Below are 23,412 nucleotides of genomic sequence, written 5' to 3'. Positions count from 1 at the left end.
ACCTCTGGTAGCCCTTGCAAGTCTATTATAGTAAGTCCAAAGCCATAAATATGTACATTATAGTCCAAAGTATTAGTACCAAGAACAACAACAAAATATGTTTAAAAAATTGTTTTGTTTGCATGTACAGGACTCAAAACTAAGTAGTATGCAACAGATAAATTACAAATGTACATCTCAGCAGTGCGAGGGGGTCTCCCATTTCTGAAACACCACTGTCTACAAAGACAGCTTGACTGCGGAAAACTGCCAACTTAAAAGTCACCTCCCACTACCTTCACCTTTATCTTCTCCCCAGAAAAAGAAAGAAAAGGAGTGGAGGAAAAGTCCTAAAAATGGAAGAGAGGAGAGAGAAGGCCATGTGTGTGAGGCCGCACACAAAGCACACCCAGCTTGCGGATTTCTGTGTTATTAGTGATAGCTCTTTAAGGCAGAGGAGAGACATTCTGTGGATCCTGATGCTGCTGGCTCATCTCACTCACGTGGTTTCAGTGGCCGAGGATGAGGTACTTTTCTTCCTGAAGCGAGATCGAGATCGAGATCGAGATCGAAGGGTTCTAGGCGGTGCCTGGCCGAGAAAACGGAAAGAAAGGTGTCTCTCAGTTTGCTATAAATGCGGGAGGACAGCACCTGAGTGGGCTTGCGTTGAGAGGGTGGTGTGTGTGTGTGTGTGGGTGTGGGTGTGTGTTGTGTGTGTGGGTGGGTGGTGGACACCTAGTCTTCCCGACAGGAGTGGACCATCAGAATCAGCCTGAACTGCAGCTGAGCTCAGAAGGCCAGCGCCTCCCTCTCGGCTCCCTCCCCCTCCCCAAAAATCTTCTATCTCCCAAGTGAGGAGGGTGACACAGCTTTCTAGTGTCTGCCTTGGGAGCAAAACATCATTAACAAATAACTCAGCAGAGAAAAATGTCTTCTCTGCTGCTTTCCTAGTCTGTGTTATTTCCTTTGGGAACCAGACTCATGTTTTTTGGCACATGTTGAAAATTTCCATGACCAAATTTCCAGTCTCCATTCTGAATGTGAAACTCGCAAACCATACAACAAAGGCGAGCACCACCTTTAAATACTAACGCCTCATCTCACCCACAAATGACTGTCAAGGGATCCTTCCTCAAGTCACAGGAGGAGTTACTTACAAAGGCATAAAAGAAAAATTTTCTCCTAGCCTAGCATTCAAGGAGGTTCACACAACTGGCCTACTCATAAGCCCTATCTCTGTCCACTTCTCTCCATACTGGATGCCTTTTTCCTTTACAGTGTCTTCATGCCTCTCCTCCTTCTGCCTGGAAGCCTTTCTCTGTCTGGCACATTTTTCTAGTCCTCTTTATTGCTCTTTGGAAACCCTACACAAGGTTGCTATGAGTCAGAACTGACTCCACGGTACTTAACAAAAACTACAACTTTGCTGCTATTGTTAGTTGCCCTGGAGTTGATGCCAACTGTTGGTGAGCCCATGTGTGTTAGAGTAGAACTGCTCTGTGAGGTTTTCAAGGTTGCGACCTTTCAGAAGGGAGCTCACCAGGCCTATTTCCCGAGGGGCCTCAGCGTGGACGTGAACCACCACTTAAGCCCCTCTTCCCACGGCTCGTGTACACACATCAGGGCTTATCACCTTCTCAGCTCTCATTGTGTTCTACGCATGCGTCAGTCAGAGGCCCTTATACCACATTGTGGTGAGCTTTCTCTGCTCACTGTCTCTCCAACCAGACAATTGCCGGGAGATAATCTGTGACATATTCACCACTAATTTCCCACTGATTAGCCCCGTGCCTGATGTGTAGGATAAATACTGCACTGCTAACCACAAGGCTGATGATTCAAACCCACTATCTGCTCCCTCAGAAACCCTATGCAGGGTCACCTACTCAATGACACTTAACACGAGCCAGGTGAGGGAGTGATGAACCAGGGACCAGAGGGCTTTTGGGCCTGTGGCTTCCTGAATCCTCATGCTGCTGCCTTACCACTTGGTAATGCTTACCAGCCATCTCGAAGAGGTAGAAGATCAGTGAAACCTACAGTCTTAGTGATCTGCCCCTTGGCAGGCCTTTACTTCACTGTTGTTAAGTGCCGTCGAGCCAGTTCTGATCCATAATGACTCTGTATAGGGTTTCTAAAGAGTGACTGGTGAGCTTGAACTGCCAACTACAAGGTTCAAACTGACTTTGCAGTCCAGCGCATTAACCCACAGCACTGCACAGTAAAGTAAGTAGCTTGTGCTGCTTTAAAAAGCAAAACCAACAGGGCAGAAACCCTCAGGCCCTCTTAATGTCTAAGGCACCTTGCCACCACTCTGGATTTGGGTCCCTCTCTCCACTCTGCAGCTGCCCAGGCTTGATACCTCAAGCAGTGTCCAAATTCAGAGCATCGTTTACCAAGCTAACTTTAAAACTGGTCTATGTGTGCCTCACCTTGGAAAGGAGTTTGTTGAACTCACACCCTTCATGGAAGCAGCAGTCAAGAAATCAAATGCCATAATGCCTTAGGCACATCTGTTGCACATGACCTCTTTAAAGTGTTTAAGAGCAAAGATGTCAGTTTGAGAACTACTGTGTGCCTGACTCAAGTCATGGTATTTCAGTTGCCTTATATGCATGTGAAAGTTGGACAATGAGTAAGGGAGACTGAAGGAGAATTGATGCATCTGAAGTATGGTGTTGCAGAAGAACTGAAAGTCCCATGGACTGCCAGCATAACCAACAAATCTTGTGTTGGAAGAAAAACAGCCAGATGCTCCTTAGAAGCTGACATGGCCAGACTATCTCTTACTTCAGACATGTTGACCAGACCCTGGAAAAGGACATCATGCTTGGTCAAGTGGAGGGTCAGTGAAAAACAGACCCCAACGAGATGGATTGGTACAGGGTCATCAGCAAAGGGCTGAAGGGAACCAACTGTGAGGAGGGGCAGTGCTCTGCTCTGTTATGCGTAGGTTCACTACGAGTTGGAACTGACTTGACACCTCTAAAAACAACAGTGTGAAACCTGGTGGCACTGTAGAGTAAGCACAAGACTGCTAACTGAAAGGTCAGCAGTTCAAACCCACCACCTGTTCCACGGGAGAAAGAGGAGGCTTTCTGCTCCTGGAAAGATCTACAGCTTCAGAAACCCTACACAGGGTTGCTTTGAGTCAGAACAGACTAGATGGCACTGAGTTTGAATGTTGAGTAGGACCGATGCAGTCACTGAGTTTGTAAAAGAGGCGTATTTCAAAACATTCCCTCATTTGAATCTCACAAAGGTCCTCAGAAGGACACTCAGGCTTTGGTTTGGTATTCAGCAGATGGAGAAGAAGATAGGAGAAATGAGGAGGCGAGAAGAAAGACTCCCCAATTTCTGTCCGCCCTGTGCCTGAACCCCAGACAGCTGACTCACTCCCCACATCATGGGCAAGCTCTTGTCTTGGCCCTCCGTCTGTCAGACACTCACACCTATACAAATGTCAAGTGTATTCTTTTTGCTAATTTTAAAGGGCTATGCCCCATTAATAACTTTTTTATGAGCACTTACCTTGTACTTGGCACTATGCTGTGTCTCAGAGATACAGTGATGAACAAGTATTATTAAAAACGTGTCAAACATTCTTTTGGCTTGTTTTTCACTTGCACACTATCATAGGTTAGTAGCTGATTAAGGAAAATAACAGAAATAAACCTAGACGCTTTGCCACTCACCTCTCCTGTTTTAAAATAAATGCTTGTTATTGGCAGCATATGTTGTTGAGTCACTTCTGACTCATACTAACCCTGGGAATAGTGTAAGAGGCTTTAAATTTATGCAGAAGCAGAAGGCCTCTTGTTTGTCCCATGAAATAACTACTTGTTAAGTACCATTGAGTAGGTTATGACTCATAGTGACCCTGCACCGGGTTTCCGAGGCTGTAAATCTTCACGGGAGCAGAAAGCCTCCTCTTACTCCCACGGAATGGCTGGTAGTTTCGAACTGCCGCCTTGAAGTTAGCAGCCTGATTCATATCCACTGTACTACCAGAGCTCTAGGGCCTTCTTATTTACCTTAGCAAGTAGCTGGATTCTACATAGTGGCCTGTCCTATCTGTTGGTTGGAGTGAGATCTCCCCAGCCCAGGCACCTGGGAAGTGCTAGGTACCACAAGAAATACTGTTCCGGAACCCCGACCTCCAGGGCAAAGACCTTGTGCAAACACATGCTGCAGCCCGCAGCCCCAGACACCATGTACCTCCAGGGGCAAATCCGTCTTTCGAAGTGCCTTATACTTGTACATGAAATCCAGCAGGTCTTCCTCCTCCTCGTCAGAAAACGCCAATGGGTTTTGGACCCGGTGGGGCTCCCATGCCTTCATACCACCCTCCTTCACATCTCCCTCAACCACTTAATGTCCATTTACAATCTACACAGAAGAGACAGAGTACAGCAAGGAGGGGTCAATGGAGAAAGGGACATGGAAGGGCAGGTGAGGACAAGGTTAGGCACACAGCACCACAAGCCAGGCCTATTAGTATAGTAGTGGGGGCTGAGTCAGAGAGGAAGCAGGAAGCGGCCAGTATCTTCGGGGACCTGGGATGCTGAGAGTATAACCAGGCGACTTAAACTATACGGGGAAACTACTGGCCATGTAGTCTACTGATAAGCTATGACCAGGGCGGGGCACTGCCTCCCTGGGAAAAGAAAAAAGCTACTTCCACTGGCACTTGCAGCTCAGAACCTGGACACCACACCCAGAGAGTGCTCCAGGAAAGTCTCCTCCAGAAAGGGTAACGATTTCCCGGTGGAGGAAGAGGAGTTTTTAATACTTCAGAGGCTAGCAGTGTTGGACGATGTGTTACACTTGCATATGTATCTCAGGACAGTCTTTAAGAGATAGGATGTAACATGCCAGAAGACTTGAAGTAATAACCTTATATGAATTGTTCATTTCAAAGGTCAAGTCCTAGAGAAGCAGAGGGAGGGAACAACAAACCCACAGAAAAGCTCCAGAATGATTCCATCTCACCCACTGCACCGTGCTTTGAAAATGCTAAAAGCTTACACAATAGTCCATGTCATCTGGCCAGGGGGTCCTATATTAATGGAGATCTAAATCAGTATCCAGTCATACTTGGCTGGATTCCTGGTGTGGCACTGTAGGATCAGCACTAGAATGCGAAACAAAAGGTCTGCAGTTCAAACCCACCAGCCGCTCCTTGGAAACCCTTATATAAGGTCACTATGAGTCAGAACCTGACTCCACGGACTTAACAACATACTTGTCTTATCTGACACCCACATACATTGTGTTTCATAAACAGTAAAACCTGCAATCTCTGGAACCTGTGTAAGGCAATAAGGCTGCCAGAGAAGTAAACAAATATTTCTCACTAAAACAAGTGATAGAGAAGTGGTAAGACTGCACCCTATCAAAGGTGGGAAACAAGGTAGTCCTGACAAACCCCAGCTCTCAGAGATTTTATATATTAGTAACATTATTTTGCCTGTTGTTTTTGCTGTCAAGTCAGTTCCAACTCATAGCAACCCTACAAAGGGTTTGACCCACTGACCTTGAGGCTAGCAGTCCAGTGCTGATCTTACAGCACCCCACCAGGGCCTAGAATCACAGGATGCAGATCACCTGGCCCAGCCACCGTGAGTTTCTGCCAAGAGAAAGTGGCGCTCTTTCTGGGACACCCTGATGGTTGCTGTGGTTTAGTACCGTGGAGTGGATTCCAACTCATAGTGACCCTATAGAGAGTTTACAAGGTTTTAAACCTTTGAGGGAGCAGCTGGTGGGTTCAAACCATGGATCTTGTGGTTTACAATCCAGTGCTACTGCTCCTAAAAAAATGTACAACCACCAAATGTGTTCTTTCCATCAACAGGAACTCACTAGACTATAACAGCACCAAGTCTGGAATAAGTAAAACTAACAACTGAATACTCATTTTGGACAGTTCACCAGTTGAACAAAGAGCCCAGCAAACAGCAGGGGGCAGCACAAGAACACACTTGCCTTAAACAAGAACTTCACAATTGTATTGTGGATTGGCTCATCACTAGGAATTCTTCCATCCAGATTGGGGGTTTGATTCCTGGCCCGTATACCTCCTGCACAGCACCCCTCCACCCTACCCCTATCTGTTAGTGGAGGCTTGCACGTAGCTATGATGCACAACAGCTTTCAGTGGGACTTCCAGACAAAGAGTCTAAGAAGAAAGTCCTGGCGAAACCAGCCAGTGAAACCCTGTGGATTGCAACAGTCTGATGTGCAACCCGATCATGAGTATGTATGTTCCATTGTATATGGATAGGCTTCCCATGAGTGCCAATTCAGTACGACCATGGTGGAGTAAGGAGCTATTTGCTTAGACTGTACCCTACTAGGGCCAAGTCTGAGATAATTAACCTTCCTTTGATTTTTTTTTTTTTTTTTAACTGTTTCCTTCATCCTGTTTACTCCAGGTTTAGGCTATCCTCTGGTCCCTTCCTCTGCCCAAATCAGCAGTACCCTATATCCTACTGAACATGAAGACTGGCAACTGTGAGAGCTTTCTTCAACTACTCTAGCCCTCCCTGGCCTCCCCACTCTGTGACCCCATCAGCATGTGAAATCTGTACCACACGGCTTGTGCTAGGTACCTTGTTCTCATGTCAGTCACTGGCTCAGCCACGCTGAGGTTGGAGGACTATGGCTGATTCTCCCTTAGGCCCCCTGAACACCTGACTGAGCTGGGCATACAGTGACGAATCTCACCCAAGTGGAAAATGGACCTTATCTCAGAGAGCTCAGTTCTCCACAAAAATCAGAACTTGACACTCATCAACAAGGAAATTCCTTCTGGATACAGATACTTCCTGCCAGCCAGGAAGAAGAGGAGATAGGAGGATTGCCCAGGAATAAAGCCCTCAAACCCAGGCAGAAACTACAGAAGCAGTCTAGTCATCTCTCCCCTTCCCAAACCCACATGCCACCTCTTTGCAGATCCCCTCATCCTGGACGGAGGGTTTGAGAACTGGCTTGTAAGTTTGAGAGTCTATGCCTCCACATGCTCTTCTCCCTAAAACCATTCCAGGTTTTCCTTATCCAACTGCTCTGGAGCTCAAAGGGCAGCACACGCTGGACTGACAAGGTCCTCAAGTATCTAACAAACCAGTCCACTCACCAGTTTGGAGTCACTGAGACCAAGCAAAGAACTCAAACATCAACATATGACCTCAAACCAAAATGATCTGTTCTCCACTGCATGCATGCACATGGGTTAAAGGGCAGTAAAGAAGTGACCTTCTGACCCATGGGAGCCATGGGCCAAGGGAAACCCAGACATGCAGACAGGGATAGGAAAAAAGTGTTCCACTCGGTAAGGTTGGGAGCAAAGGAGGATGTGTGGGTGGCTTAGGAAGTCAGAAGTAGCTTCAGATTGAAGTTCTAGAGGGAACCAACTAAAAACAGAACCACCCTACTAGTCATTGTGTTCACTGAAGACTTTCACCAAGACTGTCATTTGCAAGACTCCACCTTACTCTCAGGATCCATGAGAATAAATATTCGGAACCAGTCAAACCTCTGAACCTCTGGATGGTGGATGTGTTGTAGACATGGGCTCTCAACTAACTGTGTCTCCTTCTTTGCACCAGAACCTTAGGCAACAATGTTATGGCGTGCATTTTACATTTTCTCCTGACTCTGTCTCACCTGCCTATTCGGCTACCCACAGCTTCTTTATTCTTAACTTGTTTTGATTATATATATTTATCTGTATATATGTTGTTGTTGTTAAGTGCTGTCGAGTCAATTCCGACTCATAGCGACCTTGTATAGGTTTCCAAGGCTGTAAATCTTTACGGGAGCAGAAAGCCTAATCTTTCTCCCATGAAACAGCTGGTAGTTTCAAACTGCTGGCCTTGAGGTTAGCAGCGCAACTTGTAACCACTATGCTACTAGAGCTCGCTCATGCACACTCTCTTTCTATATATATATAATGTGCATGTAGTATATACATTGTTGTTGTTGTTATGTGCCGTGGAGTCGGTTCCAACCCACAGCGACCCTGTACAGGGTTTCTGAGGCTCCCGTGGAGCAGCTGGTAGTTTCAAACTGCTGACCTTGCGGTTCACAGCCCAATTCGTAACCACTACGCTGCCAGAGCTTCTTAGTATATATATATGTGTGTGTGTGTGTGTATGTATGTATATATATATATACACATATATATTTCTACAAGTAGACAAATCCTTTTTGGAACCAGGAGAAGCTTAATAAAGAACAAAGAAATAAACCCTACAGAGGCAGTCCACTGAGAGGGGCTGAAGGCAAGTGCCTGGGTGGAGAACTCAACAGTGTGGCTCCTCAGGGCATTAGTATCTGCAGATACAAACAGAATTTGTGACCCAGTAAGTTCTCACACCTGGAAAAAGGCCTGAAAGTGTTGCTGCCTACTGTTTGCACTCTGGTCACACTAGAAGACAAGCTGTATGAGGGTCTCCCCTGCAAGGTCAGGCCCCAATAGCTCCCTCCAAGTCTTAGCTGGTGGCAGCCAAGCCTTGAACCTGCAGATCTGCCACCATGGAGCTGAAGGCTGTGTGGAAACTAGGAAAGGGAAGACGTCCCTGCTGTCTTCCACACCAAGGGAACGAGTGTGTGTCCTGGGCTGACATTTCTGTGTTAACAAACAAGTCAGTGGGACCACAGCAGACCGGGAGGCAGGCTCCACCTCTCTTTTGTGGGAGGGCAGAGGCTAAAAAATTCCCACTGCTGTAGAGTTGATTCCAACTCACAGAGACCCTACCGGACAGAGCAAGACTGGCCCATAGGGTTTCCAAGGCTGTAATCTTTAGGGACGAAGACTCCTACATCTTTCTCCCAGTGGAGCAGCTGGAAGGTTTGAACCGCCCACCTTTTGGTTAGCAGCCAAGCACTTTAACCCCTTTAAAAGTCAGGGCAGAGCGTTCGCAGAGTCCTACACCTCCCCAGCCCCCACCCTCACCCTTGCACTGGCAGCAGAAAACAGGTTGGGTTAGCAAACACATCCCACACAGCACACGTGAGCAGAAGACATGAATGGAAATCAGCAAACATGTCTGAGGAAGAGCACACCCCTCTGGAACACTTACATCCGCGTCCCCGACAGCCACCAAAGAAAAAGAAAAGAACACTGTTAGGGCAGGGTCTTGGGAATCAATCTCTCTCTCACATTCTGTCTCACACACATACACACACACATACACCCACACACAGACACACACTTCTCATGCTTTAAACCTCTGACAGTTCCTCCAGGTAAAGCCAGAGGTAAGATGCTGTCTGTCCCAGGGGCTACACTCAAGCAAAACACAATGCTTTTTATTATTATTTCGATTTTTATGAAAAAAGGGTAAAAGTATCTTTGTACTCTTTAAAATGATGCTCCATATACTTGCCTTTTGTATTTTTAAGGGCTAAAAGTAAAACCTCTATGAATAATTCCATGCGGTAACACAAGTTCAGCTTTCTATTACATCAAGGTAGGTAGAGAGAAAAGAGGGAAGACAGAGGTAGGGGGATGGGAGAAAGAACAGAAACCTGGAGAGACAGAGGCTCTGAGGAGACAATAGAGTATCGACTGACTGAGGTGTGGGCACAGAACCAAGGTGGGGAGAAAGTGTCCTCCTGGGATCTGAGATACACATCTCAGAAGAGAGGCTCTCTAAGGACTCTGAGTTCTATTGTTATTGCCTTATGACATGTTTATTCCCTTCCAAGATGCCAACCTTTCCTTTCCCCCTTGAATTAAGAACCTGGGTTTACAATCCCCGGATAATTCCTCTTTCCACTCAGGGCTGCTGTTGTTGGTGTTGTGCCTTGGAATTTTTTTTGACTCATTGTGATCCTGACTAGGGTTACCGAGTCTTTTCTCCTGTGGAGCAGATGGTAGATTTGAGCTACTGACCTTGTGGTTAGCAGCCCAACTTGTAACCTCTATGCTACCAGGGCCCCTTTCAGGGATGCTGTTTAAGTCTCAAGAAGAACTTAAACCTTCCTGCCCAGGATCTGTTTCAGCCACGGCCAGCCTGATGGCACCCATGTGGCCCTATTTCACAGGAAAGACACAGTCCCTGTGATCCAAGTGCCTGATATCCTGACTTCCTCCCTCCCCACATCAGCTTGAGTCAGCCTCCAGCCCCAGGGGAAAGACAGACCTCCCCCAACACTATCTGCCAACACTTCACAACCCAACACCCTCCACTCACAGAGATCATCACAGCCAGTGGGACCCCAAGGAGCAGCTATGTAGCCTACCACTCTAGGGTCACAGAGGAAAAGGGTGTGGATGAATCTTTAGATAGTTCCTTCCCAGCAGGATTTGGGGGGAAGGACAGGAGAAGTGGAGGGCCCTGGGTATTACACGGGTCCTTGGAGAGAAAGGGAAGGCTGGGGGCACAGGCATCCAGGTAACAACTCTGAGTCAAGCACCATCCCAAGTGGAGACCACTGAGGCCCATCCCAACCTCCCCAGCGGCTCCCCACCCCTGCCTCAGGGTGAGGCAACCAGAAAGTCCCTCCTCAGAATCTTGGGTTCCCCTGATGTGCACACAGTCTGCCCTGAGGCCCTCCAAGGCAGACACTAATCCCTACAATCAGCCTCTACTGGAAAGATGCTGAAATGCACAAGAAACCATCAGATTAGTTAAGGAAGGTAGAGCTGACCCTGGAGGAAGAATGGTGGGAAGTACAATTTTAAAGGGTGAATGGGGAGACCACAGTAGCCTGGACTGGAAGCACAGTTGTTTTCCATGAACTAGTGTGTCTACACCAGCCCCACGTGTCCAGAGTGTGGCCCCACAGAGGGACCCAAAGCTCCTTAGAGCTGAGTGGGAAGAGTGTTACAGTGTTGGTCTCGAACTGCCCCCCACTTTGCTCTGGACTCCTCAGAATATGGGTTCACACTGGGTTTATGGCCTCCAGCCTCCCAGATCTTTTATAGGTCTCAAAGAACCTGAGCATTTGAGAAGCCTTAAAAGAAGAAATGGAGGAAAACAGCACTGTGAGGGGTTCTGGAAAAGCAGCTTCACAACCTCCAGCTCCCACCCAGGTGGGAGGGAAGTGCAGTGTCTCAGAGGTACCAGGGCTGAGTCATGCCCCCATCCCCTCAGGGTGCACACCAGCAGAGCCACTTCCACTTGCTGAGCTAGGCCAGGTTAGTCCAGCACCCTCTCTAGTCCCCTACATCTAGACCAGGGAATCAGTCGGGGAAGTAGGCTACGTACGTGGGGTGCCCATGGCTGCATCAAGCCGACAAGCACACACAAGGAGGTCAGCAGGAGCCCCTGTCTAACTGATGGACATTTCCACAACCACACAGTGAGGTAGGAAAGGCATTTAAAGATGAGGAAACCAAGGCTCAGAGTGGGGTTAGGCAACTAACACAGGCAGTAAGTAGCAAAGCAGGAACAGGGCTCCCTTGGCTGCACCAGGACAAAAACCCCTGGGACTTTGGTAAGCTCATGGGTCCTCATTCCCCAGAGCACAAGGTACTAGGACCTTGGGGTGGTGTCTTTGATACTTTCCCTTCCAGAGCACTGAAGATGAAGCCCTTTCATTGAATGCAGGGTAGACTTAGTGTCTCACTTCAAATACAATAAGGCAGAAACAGCAGTGTGACTTCAAAGGCCTGGTCTAAAAGGCTTCCTGCTCTCTTGCCTCACTCTCTAGGGGTAGGGCCCCTGCCATGTTGTCAGGATACTCAAGCAGCCCTCGAGTGAGGGGCCCTTGAGGTAAGAAATTGAGAGGCCTCCAGTCAACATCCAGGAAAGAGTTCCTCAGATGACTGCAACCTGGCTGACACATTGACTGCAATCTCCTGAGAGGTCCTGAGCCAGACCACCCAGCTAAGCCACTCCAAATTCCTAGCCCACAGAAAAATGTAAGACAGTGAGTGTCTGTTGTGTTAAGGACCTGGCCTCCCCTCAGGCCATGCAGCTGAAAGCAAGCCCCAAGGTCAGGTGCCAGTCATGGTTAGACCCTCCTCCCTCGGCCACCATGAGCACACTGAATAGAGAGACTGGCTGCTTACTCACCTTTCCAGGTCCTGCAGGTGGAGCAGCAGGTACACACTGTGGGGGCGGGAGCACCGTCAGTGACTTCCCTCCACTCACAGGAACCAGCCCCAAGTAAACAGGGAGGTCCCAGTGAGGTGTGGGGATCCAAGTATGTTCAATATGGGGCCACAGGAAGGTAGGGAACGGATTGTTTCAGATTCACCTTCCTCTCCATAATAGAAAGTGCCCTTACCTGACCACGGAGGCCCACCCACAGTCCTAGGGGAAGCAAGAATGGGAGTCCAAGTTTCCTCCAGGATGGGACTCTAGCCACCCATGTTCAGAAGGCCCCCCCACCTCTCTATCACTCCCAGTGCACAATGCCCTCCAGGAAACCCTCTCAGACCTTCTCTGAACCCCCAAAGCCTTTGGTGTCTGGGCATTTGACTGAAGGCCACATTGGCTGCTGCCTTGCCTTCTCCACTGGACTGGGTGTATATCTGGGTCTTGGCATATAGTTAAAAAAGACAGTTGCAGTTGAGTGGACTCCAACTAATGACCTCAGAACTGTGTGCTATCGAGTTTACAATGATTTCTTGGAAGTAGATTGCCAGGTCTTTCTTCTGAGGTATCCCTGCTGAACTTGAACCTTCACGCTTTGGGTCAGCTGCTGAGTGTGTTAACCATATATGCCACCCAGGGACTCTTTGGTATACAGTATTGTTGTATGTGCTGTCAAGTCTGTTCTGACTCACAGTGACCCTATATAGGGTATACTTTAGGTGCTCACTAAATACATGTTGACAAAGTGACTCCAAGTTCATGGAAGGCAGGATCATTCTTTGTATCCCTTCCTGGTGTCCAATGCCAGGAATGTAACAAGTGTTCAGTATATGGTGTCTGACCAAATGCCTCCCAATTCATTCTGCAGGGAGGGCAATGATGGTCACTGGCAGTCCAGGCCCTTCACTAACAAGGGAAACCCCAGGCAGAAGGGGAAAGGGTCAGGTCAGGTGAACTTCCCAGCCCCACCCACTGGAGGGAGCAGGAAAGAACAGCCCAGGTGCCTGTGTGTACCAGGCCTGTGGTGGGCGCACTGGGCAGGGAAGGTTACAGAGAGAGGCATAGAGCAGGTACCAGAGTACAATACCCGCATCTGTACTGTGTGTGCGGCGGCCTTCCTCCCTTCTATGCCTGGTTCTTCCTTTCTTCCCTACAGGTACACAAGGTTGAGCTGACCTCATGTGACGACCACTACAAGCTTGTGGTCCCACTCTCAATTTTTACATACTTAAAGGAGAAAGCATGGTGCTGCAGTTAAGCACTTAGCTGCTAAATGGAAGGTCGGTGTTTCAAACCCACCAGCCACTCTGAGGGAGAAGGATGTGGCTGTCTGCTCCCATAAATATTATGAGCCATGAAGTTGGTTCCAACTCACAGAGACCCTGTATAAGGTTTCCAAAGCTGTAAATCTTTATGGGAGCAGAGCCTCATCTTTCTCCCATGGAACATCTAGTAGTTTCAAACTGTTGACCTTGGGGTTAGCAGCCCAATTCGTAACCACGATGCTACCCATAAAAATTTACAACCTTGGCAATGCTACGGGACAGTTCTACTCTGTCCTATAGGGTCATTATGAATGAGGACAGACTCCATGGCAATGGAAATGCAGAGCCCCAGGCCCCACTCAAATTCTTCTTCCCAAAGAAGCTGCAATTTTTATGTTTCCATGTGTTCTTGCAAATTACATGTTGTTAATGTTGCACAATGGGCATATATTTTTATTTTACACAAATTGGTAGATAATATCTCATTCTGTTTTGTCGTTGTTGTTTTTTTTCATGAAGCATCATGTTTTTAGGGTCCATCTATGTGTACCCTTTCAATGGCTGCACAGAACTCCCAGGCTGCAGCCACCATCTTTCAGCTGCCCTGTCTCCCAGGCTGTCTTCAACTCCCGACACCTGTCCAGACTTCACAAGCCTGAGAAGCAGGTTGAATTGGGATCACCATTAAACCAAAGCAATTGCTTCAAAGTCCATTTTGACTCCAGACAGCCCCGTGTGTGCCAGAGTAGGACTGTGGTCCACAGGATTTTCAGTGACTGAGTTTTCAAAAGTAGATTGCCAGGCCTTTCTTCCAAGGCACCTCTGGGTAGATTCGAACCTCCTATGCTTGCTTAGCAGCCAAGTGTGCTAACCATCTGTCCATGGGTGGTGCAAATGGCTAACACTCTCAGCTGCTAACCAAAAGGTTGGAGGTTTGAGTCTACCCAGAAGTGCTTGGAAGAAAGGCCTGGTGATCACCTTCTGAAAAACCAGCCACTGAGAGCCCTATGGAACACAGTTCTACTTGGACACACATAGGGTCTCCAGGAGTCAGAGGCAGCCTGATAGCAATGTTGTAGTGACCTCACAGTGAGAGGCCGTGGCATCATCGCAGCCCACGCCTGTGTTGTGTTTTCTGTCTGTATGGGTCTGGGGTCAGAGAGTTGATATGGGCCAGAGCCAGTACTGAAGCCCAGGCATTCCCCCTAACCCAGAGACCTTTTACTGTACCCACCATGCCTGGCATCCAGGGCCCCACTGAGGGGCTGAGCTAGAAGAGCACACTTTGCCAAATGTTCTCTCAGGAACCCTGACCCTCAATTTAGGGGTTATTAGAGCCCCGGAGCCTCTGCCCAGGCACTCTTGCCCTGTACACAAGTCCTGAGCCATCTTTCACCTGTCTTTCTCTCTGAGAGGACTGTTATTTTTGGCCCCGGACAGCTGGGAAGAATGCCACAATTGCGGCATCGTGCTGGGTCAGCACATCCCTCCCTGCCTCTCCTACTGAAACCACAGGTGCCCAGGCCAAGTGGACAGGCTGTGAGGAGGACTGGGTCAGGTTACAGCATTGCCACTTCTCCGTGAACTCGGCCTGCTCTGCCCATGACCAGAGAGCTCCTCACTACCCCACTCCACCCCAGTCTCTGCTAGTGGAGAGCACCAAAAGCAATCATCCCACACCCTTTTCTACCTGGAGCTGGCCTGTTGATAGTGGCTCAAAGCCCAAGAGAGCCTCCCATTTTCTTCTTTGAGATCCTGCCAGCCTTCACACATTCCTAGTTCCCAGGCTGCCCTGAATAACCATGAAGGGGAGACCTCGTCTTGAGGCTTGGATTCTAGTCCTGGCACGGAACATAACAGCTTTGCCTCTTTCCTCTATAATGACAACATAGGATCATAGAGGGAACAGAATCATAGAGCTCACCTAGCCCTACTTCCTACTCAAAGCAGGAGTCTTCCCTAGAGCCTCAGAACCTGGTCATCCAACTTGGGTTTGAGTCCACTCAATGGCAAGAATCTCGCTGCCTCACAAGGCAGTCATGAGTGTAAAGTGCTTGCTCAGGTGAATGAAGTAACAACAGTACTAACAACACTAGCTGCTACCACAGATGGATTACCAGGCACTACCTGAAGTCCTTTTACCTATTTTATTTCCTCTCATGACCCTCACAACCCTGAAAATGGGCACCATTCCTTTTGTTCAGACAGGGAAACAGAGGTACCAAGAGGCTAAGTACTTTGGCCAGGTCACACAGCTGGCAGGTGGAGGCTTTCTTGGACCTTCACCGCAATGGCTCTTGCTCTGCACTCTGAACTTCACAGAACTGGCGCTTTTTCTGTGTCCAAGTGACAGCTCTCACATGAGCTGAGCAAGAGTGGAGATGATCCCCTATTTATCTTGTATCCCTATTCCTAGGGAGGTCCTGGTGGCTCAGTGATTAAACACTCAGATGGTAACCGAAAGGTCGGTGGTTGGAACCCACCAGCTGCTCCACAGCGGAAGATGGCACAGTCTGCTTCTGTAAAGAATTACAGCCTTGGAAACCCTATGGAGCAGTTGTACTCTGTCCTACACGGTTGCTAAGAGTCGGACCGATTTGACAGCAATGACGTTCTGTTCCTAAGACAGTGCCTGTTAGGTCAGAAGCACTCAGTGGTCAAGGAGTGAGCTAACAGGGGCACTAAGTCAGGAGGCTGAATTCTACTGCAACCATGCCTCCGCTTTCCATGGCCCTCACCGGCTGGTAGCCATGGCGATGTGCTCCTTCCCAGGCCTTCATTTCTTGTTTGGTCAAATCAGAGGGTTAGACTGACCCCTAAAACCCTTCCCATCTGGCCTGTTGGGATTCCACTCCAAGTTCCCCTGGGAAAGATTCCCTCCAGAGTAGCCTGCATTGCCACGGAGCTCCCATCGCCAAACCGCCAACTCCCCAACCCTGCCTGGGTTCCAGCAGCAAAGGGACTGAAACACTTCTAAGCCCACTCACAGTCTCTGCTTTACCTGAGAAGCAGTAGTATAAATATTTTAACATGTCTCTTTTTATTTGAAAGTGTTCTGGTAAACTAGGCATTGTTGTTTTGCATGATGGAATTATATGTCTACTTTACATTAACTGTGTTGTACTTTCTGCACTGAGCATCTTGTCTTTACGGCCCCATCCACATATACATTTAATGTTTGAGCCTCCAAAAGGCAGGCAGCTGCAGGCCCTCCCTTCTTAGGGGTTCAGGATGGTGCTTCCCAACAGAAAGTTGCAGCCCTTAAACCTCCCAAGAGCAGCAGTGCTAAGGGAGGGCACTGTTGGACAGGTGAGCCCACCGAGCTTTGAGCTGTGCTCATTCCCTGGGGGGCCTTAGTCATCTGTCCTGGGGCAGCCACAGGACTCCTTCCCTCCCAGTGATGTCTAACATCCTCAAGAGACAGGTAGGGTCTGACAGGACAAGTGCTCCGAGCCAAGTTTTCCTGCAGACTGTACCTCAGAGTACAAACGATCTAGACAGCTCAGTACAAGGGCAGGGTGGTCACATGTCATGGTCACAACATGGTGACCCAATGTTGTTAAGTACTATCAATTCAGTTCAGACTCATAGAGAACTTGTATAGGGTTTCCAAGGAGCGGCTTGTGAGTTTGAACCACTGACTTTGCAGTTAGCAGTCCAGTGCTTATTCCACAGCACCACACCAGGACTCCAAGTGGCCCAATTCCCATACTCATGGTCCACTAGCCCCCTCAGACCATCCCCCATACCCACCTTCACCTTCCACCCTTTGACGGTCGCATAAGTGCTCAGTTCCAGAGAACCAACATCCTGTGATCCTACAAGGAACAGTCTGGGAAACGAGGAGTCCTGGCACATTTCCCTCCCCTAACTTGTGCCCCTCTACCTTCCACAAATCTGAGACCCACAGCGATGGACACACCCACAATGATGGGTCCCAAACATGGCTGCACCTTATCTGCACCTGTGGAGCTCCCTAATCGATACACCTCTGGCACGTACCTCTAAGGATTGGCCTGGCTATGTGAGCACCACCCAGGGTACCCAGATAGACTTAAGAAGGCACCAAATTCAATGTGTCATGATATTAATTTACCTGGACTATTGGAAATACAAACTAAATATCAAGGAGTTAACATAAACTTTATGTACAAGACGCCCAACTAGGGACCTGTGGCATAATGACATAGCTGAGGGTTGTGTTCCATTGAGTCAGTTCTGACTCGTAACAACCCTGTAAAGGGTTTCTGAGGCTGTAAATCTTTACGGGAGCAGTCTCATCATTCTCCTCCACAGCAGCTGCTGGATTTGAACTGCTGACTTTCTGATTAGCAGCTCCATGCATAGCTCACTGCTGCACCACTGTGGGAGACACTCTAATATTGAAGACAATGTAACCCTCAACAAACCCACTGCTCTCGAGTTGATTTCGACTGGCCACAGTGACCCTACAGGGCAGAGCAGAACTGCCCAAGAAGCTTTCCAAGGCTGACCGCTTTGACCGAGGCTGAAAGCCATGATTCCAGAGGAGCAGGTCGTGGGTTCAAACCACTCAGACACCAGAAGTGAATTACTATTTATTGCTTACTTTGTTACTATGTATATTTTTAGTACATTATTTCCTTCAATTTGTCTATCTGCTCTTTGAAATAAAACAAACAGGTAGATTATTTTCCCCTTGGGGCTATTATAAGACTGTCCCAGTGTCCTCTGCCAGGTGCCTGAACATGTCTTTCTATGGCCCTGGCCCAGGATTCTATGGTCAACAAGGTCCTCAGGTCATTCTGATTGAGGCACCTCATGCCGGCGGTCCAATAGCCCCTGTGTCAGACACCGGGAGTAGAGGTGTGCTTTCCCTATGGCCTTGGTGTCCACAGGAATTCAATTTCAGAGCTAGTACAGCCCTTGGTATATGGGGTCTGGGAATGTGCATGGTGAATGGGGCTCAGGGATGAGGAGGCGGCCGTGGGGTGAGAGAGAGGATAAGAACTATCCAGGGTGCGGGGGACGGGACCATGAGAGTCCTACATCATGGGTGCGTGGCAGGAGACACTCAGGTGCTCCTACCTGACAGGACAATGTGGGATCAGAAGAGAGCAGAGAAGGCTCGCTTGGTCCCAGTCCAGCTTCACCTGTTACCTCTAGGCTTGGCCCAGACACTACTACCCTGTTGTTGTTGTAATGTGCCATGGAGTCAGTTCCGACTCATAGCGACCATGTACAGGGTTTCCTAGGCTGTATATCTTTACGGAAGCAGAAAGCCTCATCTTTCTCCCACGGAACCGCTGATAGTTTCAAACTGCTAACCCTGAGGTTCGCAGCCCGATTCGTAACCACTATGCTACCAGAGCTCTACCCTCCAATTCCTTAAACAATCAGATGGTCAGACACCACCACTTGTTTCTACCCCTGCCCCTAGCATGTCCCCAGGACAGGTTCCCTTGGCTGGCCTGACATGGTCTGATAGACATCTCTGTTGGCAGCAGGTCCACGACCAGGGGTCAGGTTGTGTGTCACATGGTGGGCAGGAAGGATTGGTGAAAGTGAACCCCTGAGGGTGAGAGAGGGGAGAAGTGAAGTCTTAGTGTCACCAACCTGAGCTGCCAGCACTCTCAGAAGCACTCCTGGACATCTTCGGCTGGGCATGTTTGCCACTGCTCCGTCCAGATCCTGGTGGGGGTGGGCCAGGTGGAGCAGGAGCACCATCGCCCCTGATGGTGGTCAGGTCCTGCATGCTGAAGCTCCGGAGTCTCTCCGATAAGGCACCCTGTCCCTGGGCAGAACACAGGAAGGAGCACCATCACAGGCTGACCCACAGATTCATGGACAGTGCTGAAGGCCAAGACGGAGCTCTGACCATCAGCCAGGTGGAAACTAAGACCTGGGAGAATTCTAAAGAGAGGCAGGTACCTGGGTGTACTTGCTGGAAACACTAGAGGGGCTCAGCAATTGCTCCTCTGGCTCCAGATAATCCCAGGGCCAGGGAGAAATTACTGCCTGCAGCTCCTACTTGCTAGACGGTGGTTTGCTGCTTCTCTTGTTTTATGTAAATAAAACTCCTTACGTAGCTGCATTTTTCTTAGTTCCCAATACACAGGAATCTGATCAGAAAACCAAAGCCAAATATTCTATGTACTCAGTCTTACTCTTTCCATGGAAATAAAACACTAGCAGTATTTTTAAAGTGCCTGACAATAATAATGTCTCTTGTTTGTTTGGCTTACTACTGTATATGTTGTTGTTGTTGTTAAGTGCTGTTGAGTTGATTCTGAATCATAGAAACCCTGTATAGGGTTTCCAAGGAGTGCCTGGTGACTTTGGACCACTGACTTGGTGGTTCAAACTGACCTTGAGGTTGAATGCTTATCCTACAGCACCACAAAGGCACATTTAATTCTATTGTTGCATTTAAGCTTCATAAAATACCCAAAAGGTAATAAATCAGGATGGAAAAGATGATATTAAAAACAACCTCTGCTGACTGTAACCATTTCACATTCTGAGGGAGTCACAGAATTAATCTCTTGGGAAAGGGGGAGAAAGTCAGTGTTCTGTTGTTTAGGAAATTAAGGTAAATCCATTATATTTATGAAAGGGGAGCTGCTTCCTTTCTGGATGAGGGAGTCTGTGACACAGTGAGTGAAAATGATCAAAGGATGCTCAGGGTTAGGGGTGCTGAATTAAGTGTGCCTAGGAATGAAGGGAGGAACTTGTGTTTGGGGTTGAAGCAAACTTGAGCTAGGACACTGTCTTGATAGGAGATTGGAGTTATTGACAATTGAGAAAGCATTTGGACAAGAGCTCATAGGCAACTAAGGGTCAGGACAGCAAAGAACTTGGGCATCATGGGAAATACAGGGGCATGCAAATTGGGGACCATGGGTATATGGGATGGCAGGAGGAGAGGTAAGAGTAGTCCTGAAACTCTGGACGACAATAAGATACAACAGAATCAACACAACTTGTTTGAGCGACTAACAAGCAGACTCTGGCCTGGTGACAGGATTGATGAAACAGGAACAAGGCCCCAAACTGCTTATTTAGAGGTTTCCAGAGATGGAAGAATAGTTTGGAGAAGAAAGCAATGAAAATGGATCAAAATTGTTTAGTGATTCATTGAAGTAACTTTTGTAAGAGATTTAGATGAAGAGCAAATGCAAAATGGGCTAGGTGAGGTAAAGGGCTTTCAGGTAGGTTTAGAATGAAGGTCAGAATGAAGCAAAGATACATGAAAATATGAAAGAGCTAGGTGTCCAGCATACTAAGTTTACAAAAACTGTGTCTCCAGAGGAAATTAACAAGAGAAAATTACTTACTTAAATGCAAAGGTTAAGTGAAAAAGCATAGCTATGAAATCATGGAAACCTTTAGTAAATAAAAATATGAACAATGGGAAGCTACTTTTTCACCACATCTTCCCCACCTAGGTCTATCACTTCTGGTGGTCATGTTTCTATTTCTCTACCCATTCCACAAAGAATTCTAGATTCTTTTATTTACATTTTGTCAAAATGGCAGTTTGGGCATTCTCCAGGGACTCAAATTGTGTTTCTTTTAAACGTTGAGTTTTGGGAACACAAAGAAGCCTGAAGGGACAAGATCAGGGCTGTGGGCGGATGAAGTAAGGCTTCCTAACAAAAGTCTTGTAGGACAGCCCTTGCTGCCCTTGAATAATGGACAGGTGCATTGTCACAAAAAAATTCCTTGGAGCAACTCTTTTGACCTTCTCTCACCAGTGTACTTCAGTATTTTTAAAACTTCATAATAAGGCCCTGTTATTGCCCTGTGTCCTTTGAGAAAATCATCAAGTTTACCCCTTTGGGATTCCCAAAACATTGCCTAAACTTTCTGAGCTGACCTCTCTGCCTGGAATTTAACTGGCCTCGCAGATCCTCTTGGAAGCTACTGCTTTGATTGGACCTTGCTCTCTGGTCTGTATTAACAAATCCAAGACTCATTCCCAGTTACGATTCATTTCACCAAACTGTCATTAGCTTCAATATTGCTCAGAAGACTGAGAGAGATGCTAAGAAGACTGAGAGAGAGATCCACTCTCTGAGCTAGCTAATATTCACATCACATTGTTGGCAGGCATTCTTTTTTTTTTTTTTACCGTACTTTCACTAGACTAGTAAGACAAGTTTGTTACTGAGAGAAGTTGTCTGCAGACATCCACTGACCGAGAGTCACATTTAAACACATTTTATTGGGAATAAACCCATGCATGTATGAACTGATATTCTAGTAGTAATAATAATTTTTTTTCTTATCTTGGTATATATAATTAGAATTGTAAAAACAGACAAAGGGGCATTAGGACAGAAATCATCCTTTGTTTGCCTCAGACTCAGCTCTAGAATGATGGAAGAAGACCAAGGTTCAGAGCCCTCACATCCTAGACATTAACAAGTTAGCCTTTGTCAAGAAAATGAGGGCTGGACCAGTCACCCAATGTAACCCCCCCAGCTCCTCAAAATCATACACCTGACAATCCATGATTATTTTACCATTTTAGATGGTATCTAGAATTCAGAAGAAACTAGAAGACTAAAGAACAAAAAATGATTCTGGGAAGAGTAAGAGGATAATCTTACAACTTTGAGTCATTTTATGTCATTTTCAGACTCAGGAAAATCACTTGCCAATTCACTATCTCACTCATCCTCCCAGTTATTAATTTCTCTGTTCAGCAATTATGTATCAAGTGCTTTCCATGGACAAAACACTGTGCTACTTGTCACTGATGTTGTTAAGTGCCATTGAGTGAGTTCCGACTCACAGTGACCCTGTGTAAGTTTTTTAAGGAGTGGCTGGTGGGTTTGAACTGCTGATCTTGTGGTTCGCTGTCCATTGCTGATCCTATCGTGCCACCCCAAGAGTCCACTTGTTATTAGAAATGCCAAAATTACAGTGTGAATTCTGAAAAAACATATAAAGACAAATGTACAAATAATACATAAATACCATACCAGAAGCAACAGAAAGTGAAGGTGAAGTACAACAGTTCTAGAGTCAGACTTGGATTTGATTTGCAATCCTATCATCTACTAGCTGGTTGACCATGTCCTCTCTATGCCTATTTCCTCATCTGCAGAGTAGCATCTATTCCAAAGGATGGTGGTGGGGATTAAATGAGATTGTGCCCATACGGTATCCATTACTAAGCCCACTGAATATTAAGTGTTCAAAAAATGTCAGCGATGAAGATTATGATGCTGTTGTTGCTGCTGTTGCTGCCTGAGACACAGTTACTGTCGGAAATCAGATGATGGAGAGATCACGTCTAGCCAAAAGAACCATGAGAAACTATGACCTGAAGCCCAAAGGAATGATCTGGGACTAACTCCATCAACACAGCCTGCCAGCTCTTGCAAAAGCTCAGCTACAGATCTAAGGGAAAGCAACAGCAGGCATCAGCATGGTCATTTTAGCAAAGCAAAGAATTTCACTCCAGAAGCCAGCCAGTCTAGGCTAGCTCCAATGTCACTAGCATCATGAACACTGAAAGTGGCAAGGCTAGGAAAGTGGAGGAGAAAATGATAGCTCAGTGTTAACCTAGTGCTGTCTCAAAGGAAATCACAGTGGCATGGATACAAGGTTCTTGAAAACAAACAAGCCCTTTCCTGTCAAAACACTCTGAGATGGTTAACGATCAGTCTGCCTCATGTGTAAACCTTTCATCTCTCTTAATTCTCCTCACAAAGTTCATTCCCATTCACTTCCTACCAACCTTATTCTACCCTGCCTCTTTGGTTCTGCTCAGGATAACTTCCATTCTGCTACTCTCCATCAATGTTTCCCATATTCTTCTGAGAGCCATTAAGATGTTAGTTGGTATTCTGAAAAACTTACCAGTTTATCCATTGCTGAAATACTGATTCAGACTCATAGGGATCCTACCAGACATAGTAGAACTGTTCCATAGGGTTTTCAAGCCTATAATCCTTAAACAACATTCTTATCAATGGAGAAAAGATTGAAGTTGTCAAGGACTTCATTCTTCTTGGAGCAACCATCAACATTCATGAAAGCAGCAGTCAAGAAATCAAATGATGTATTGCATTCCTCAAATCTGCTACACGAGACCCTTTTAAAGTGTTGAAGAGCAAAGATGTCAG

At 47.2% G+C, this 23,412-nt stretch overlaps 1 protein-coding gene across 1 annotated transcript in view; it reads right to left on the bottom strand.

Moving 5' to 3' along the window:
• Window positions 1-252: 252 nt before the first annotated feature.
• REEP1 (receptor accessory protein 1) overlaps window positions 253-23,412 on the bottom strand; it is a 69,858-nt gene continuing 46,698 nt past the window's right edge. Inside the window, exons 5-6 of the mRNA XM_006875866.1 lie at window positions 18,890-19,067; window positions 253-568 (exon numbers count right to left, since the gene is read on the bottom strand). Of these exons, the coding sequence (XP_006875928.1) occupies window positions 558-568; window positions 18,890-19,067 (189 nt within the window). The 3' untranslated portion in view covers window positions 253-557. The remainder of the gene's footprint in view (window positions 569-18,889; window positions 19,068-23,412) is intronic.

This window comes from Chrysochloris asiatica, unplaced genomic scaffold (assembly GCF_000296735.1).
Source record: "Chrysochloris asiatica unplaced genomic scaffold, ChrAsi1.0 scaffold00341, whole genome shotgun sequence".
Lineage (NCBI taxonomy): Eukaryota > Metazoa > Chordata > Mammalia > Afrosoricida > Chrysochloridae > Chrysochloris > Chrysochloris asiatica.
Note: the sequence above shows the minus strand (reverse complement) of the source record. Positions and strands in the feature narration are given on the sequence as shown.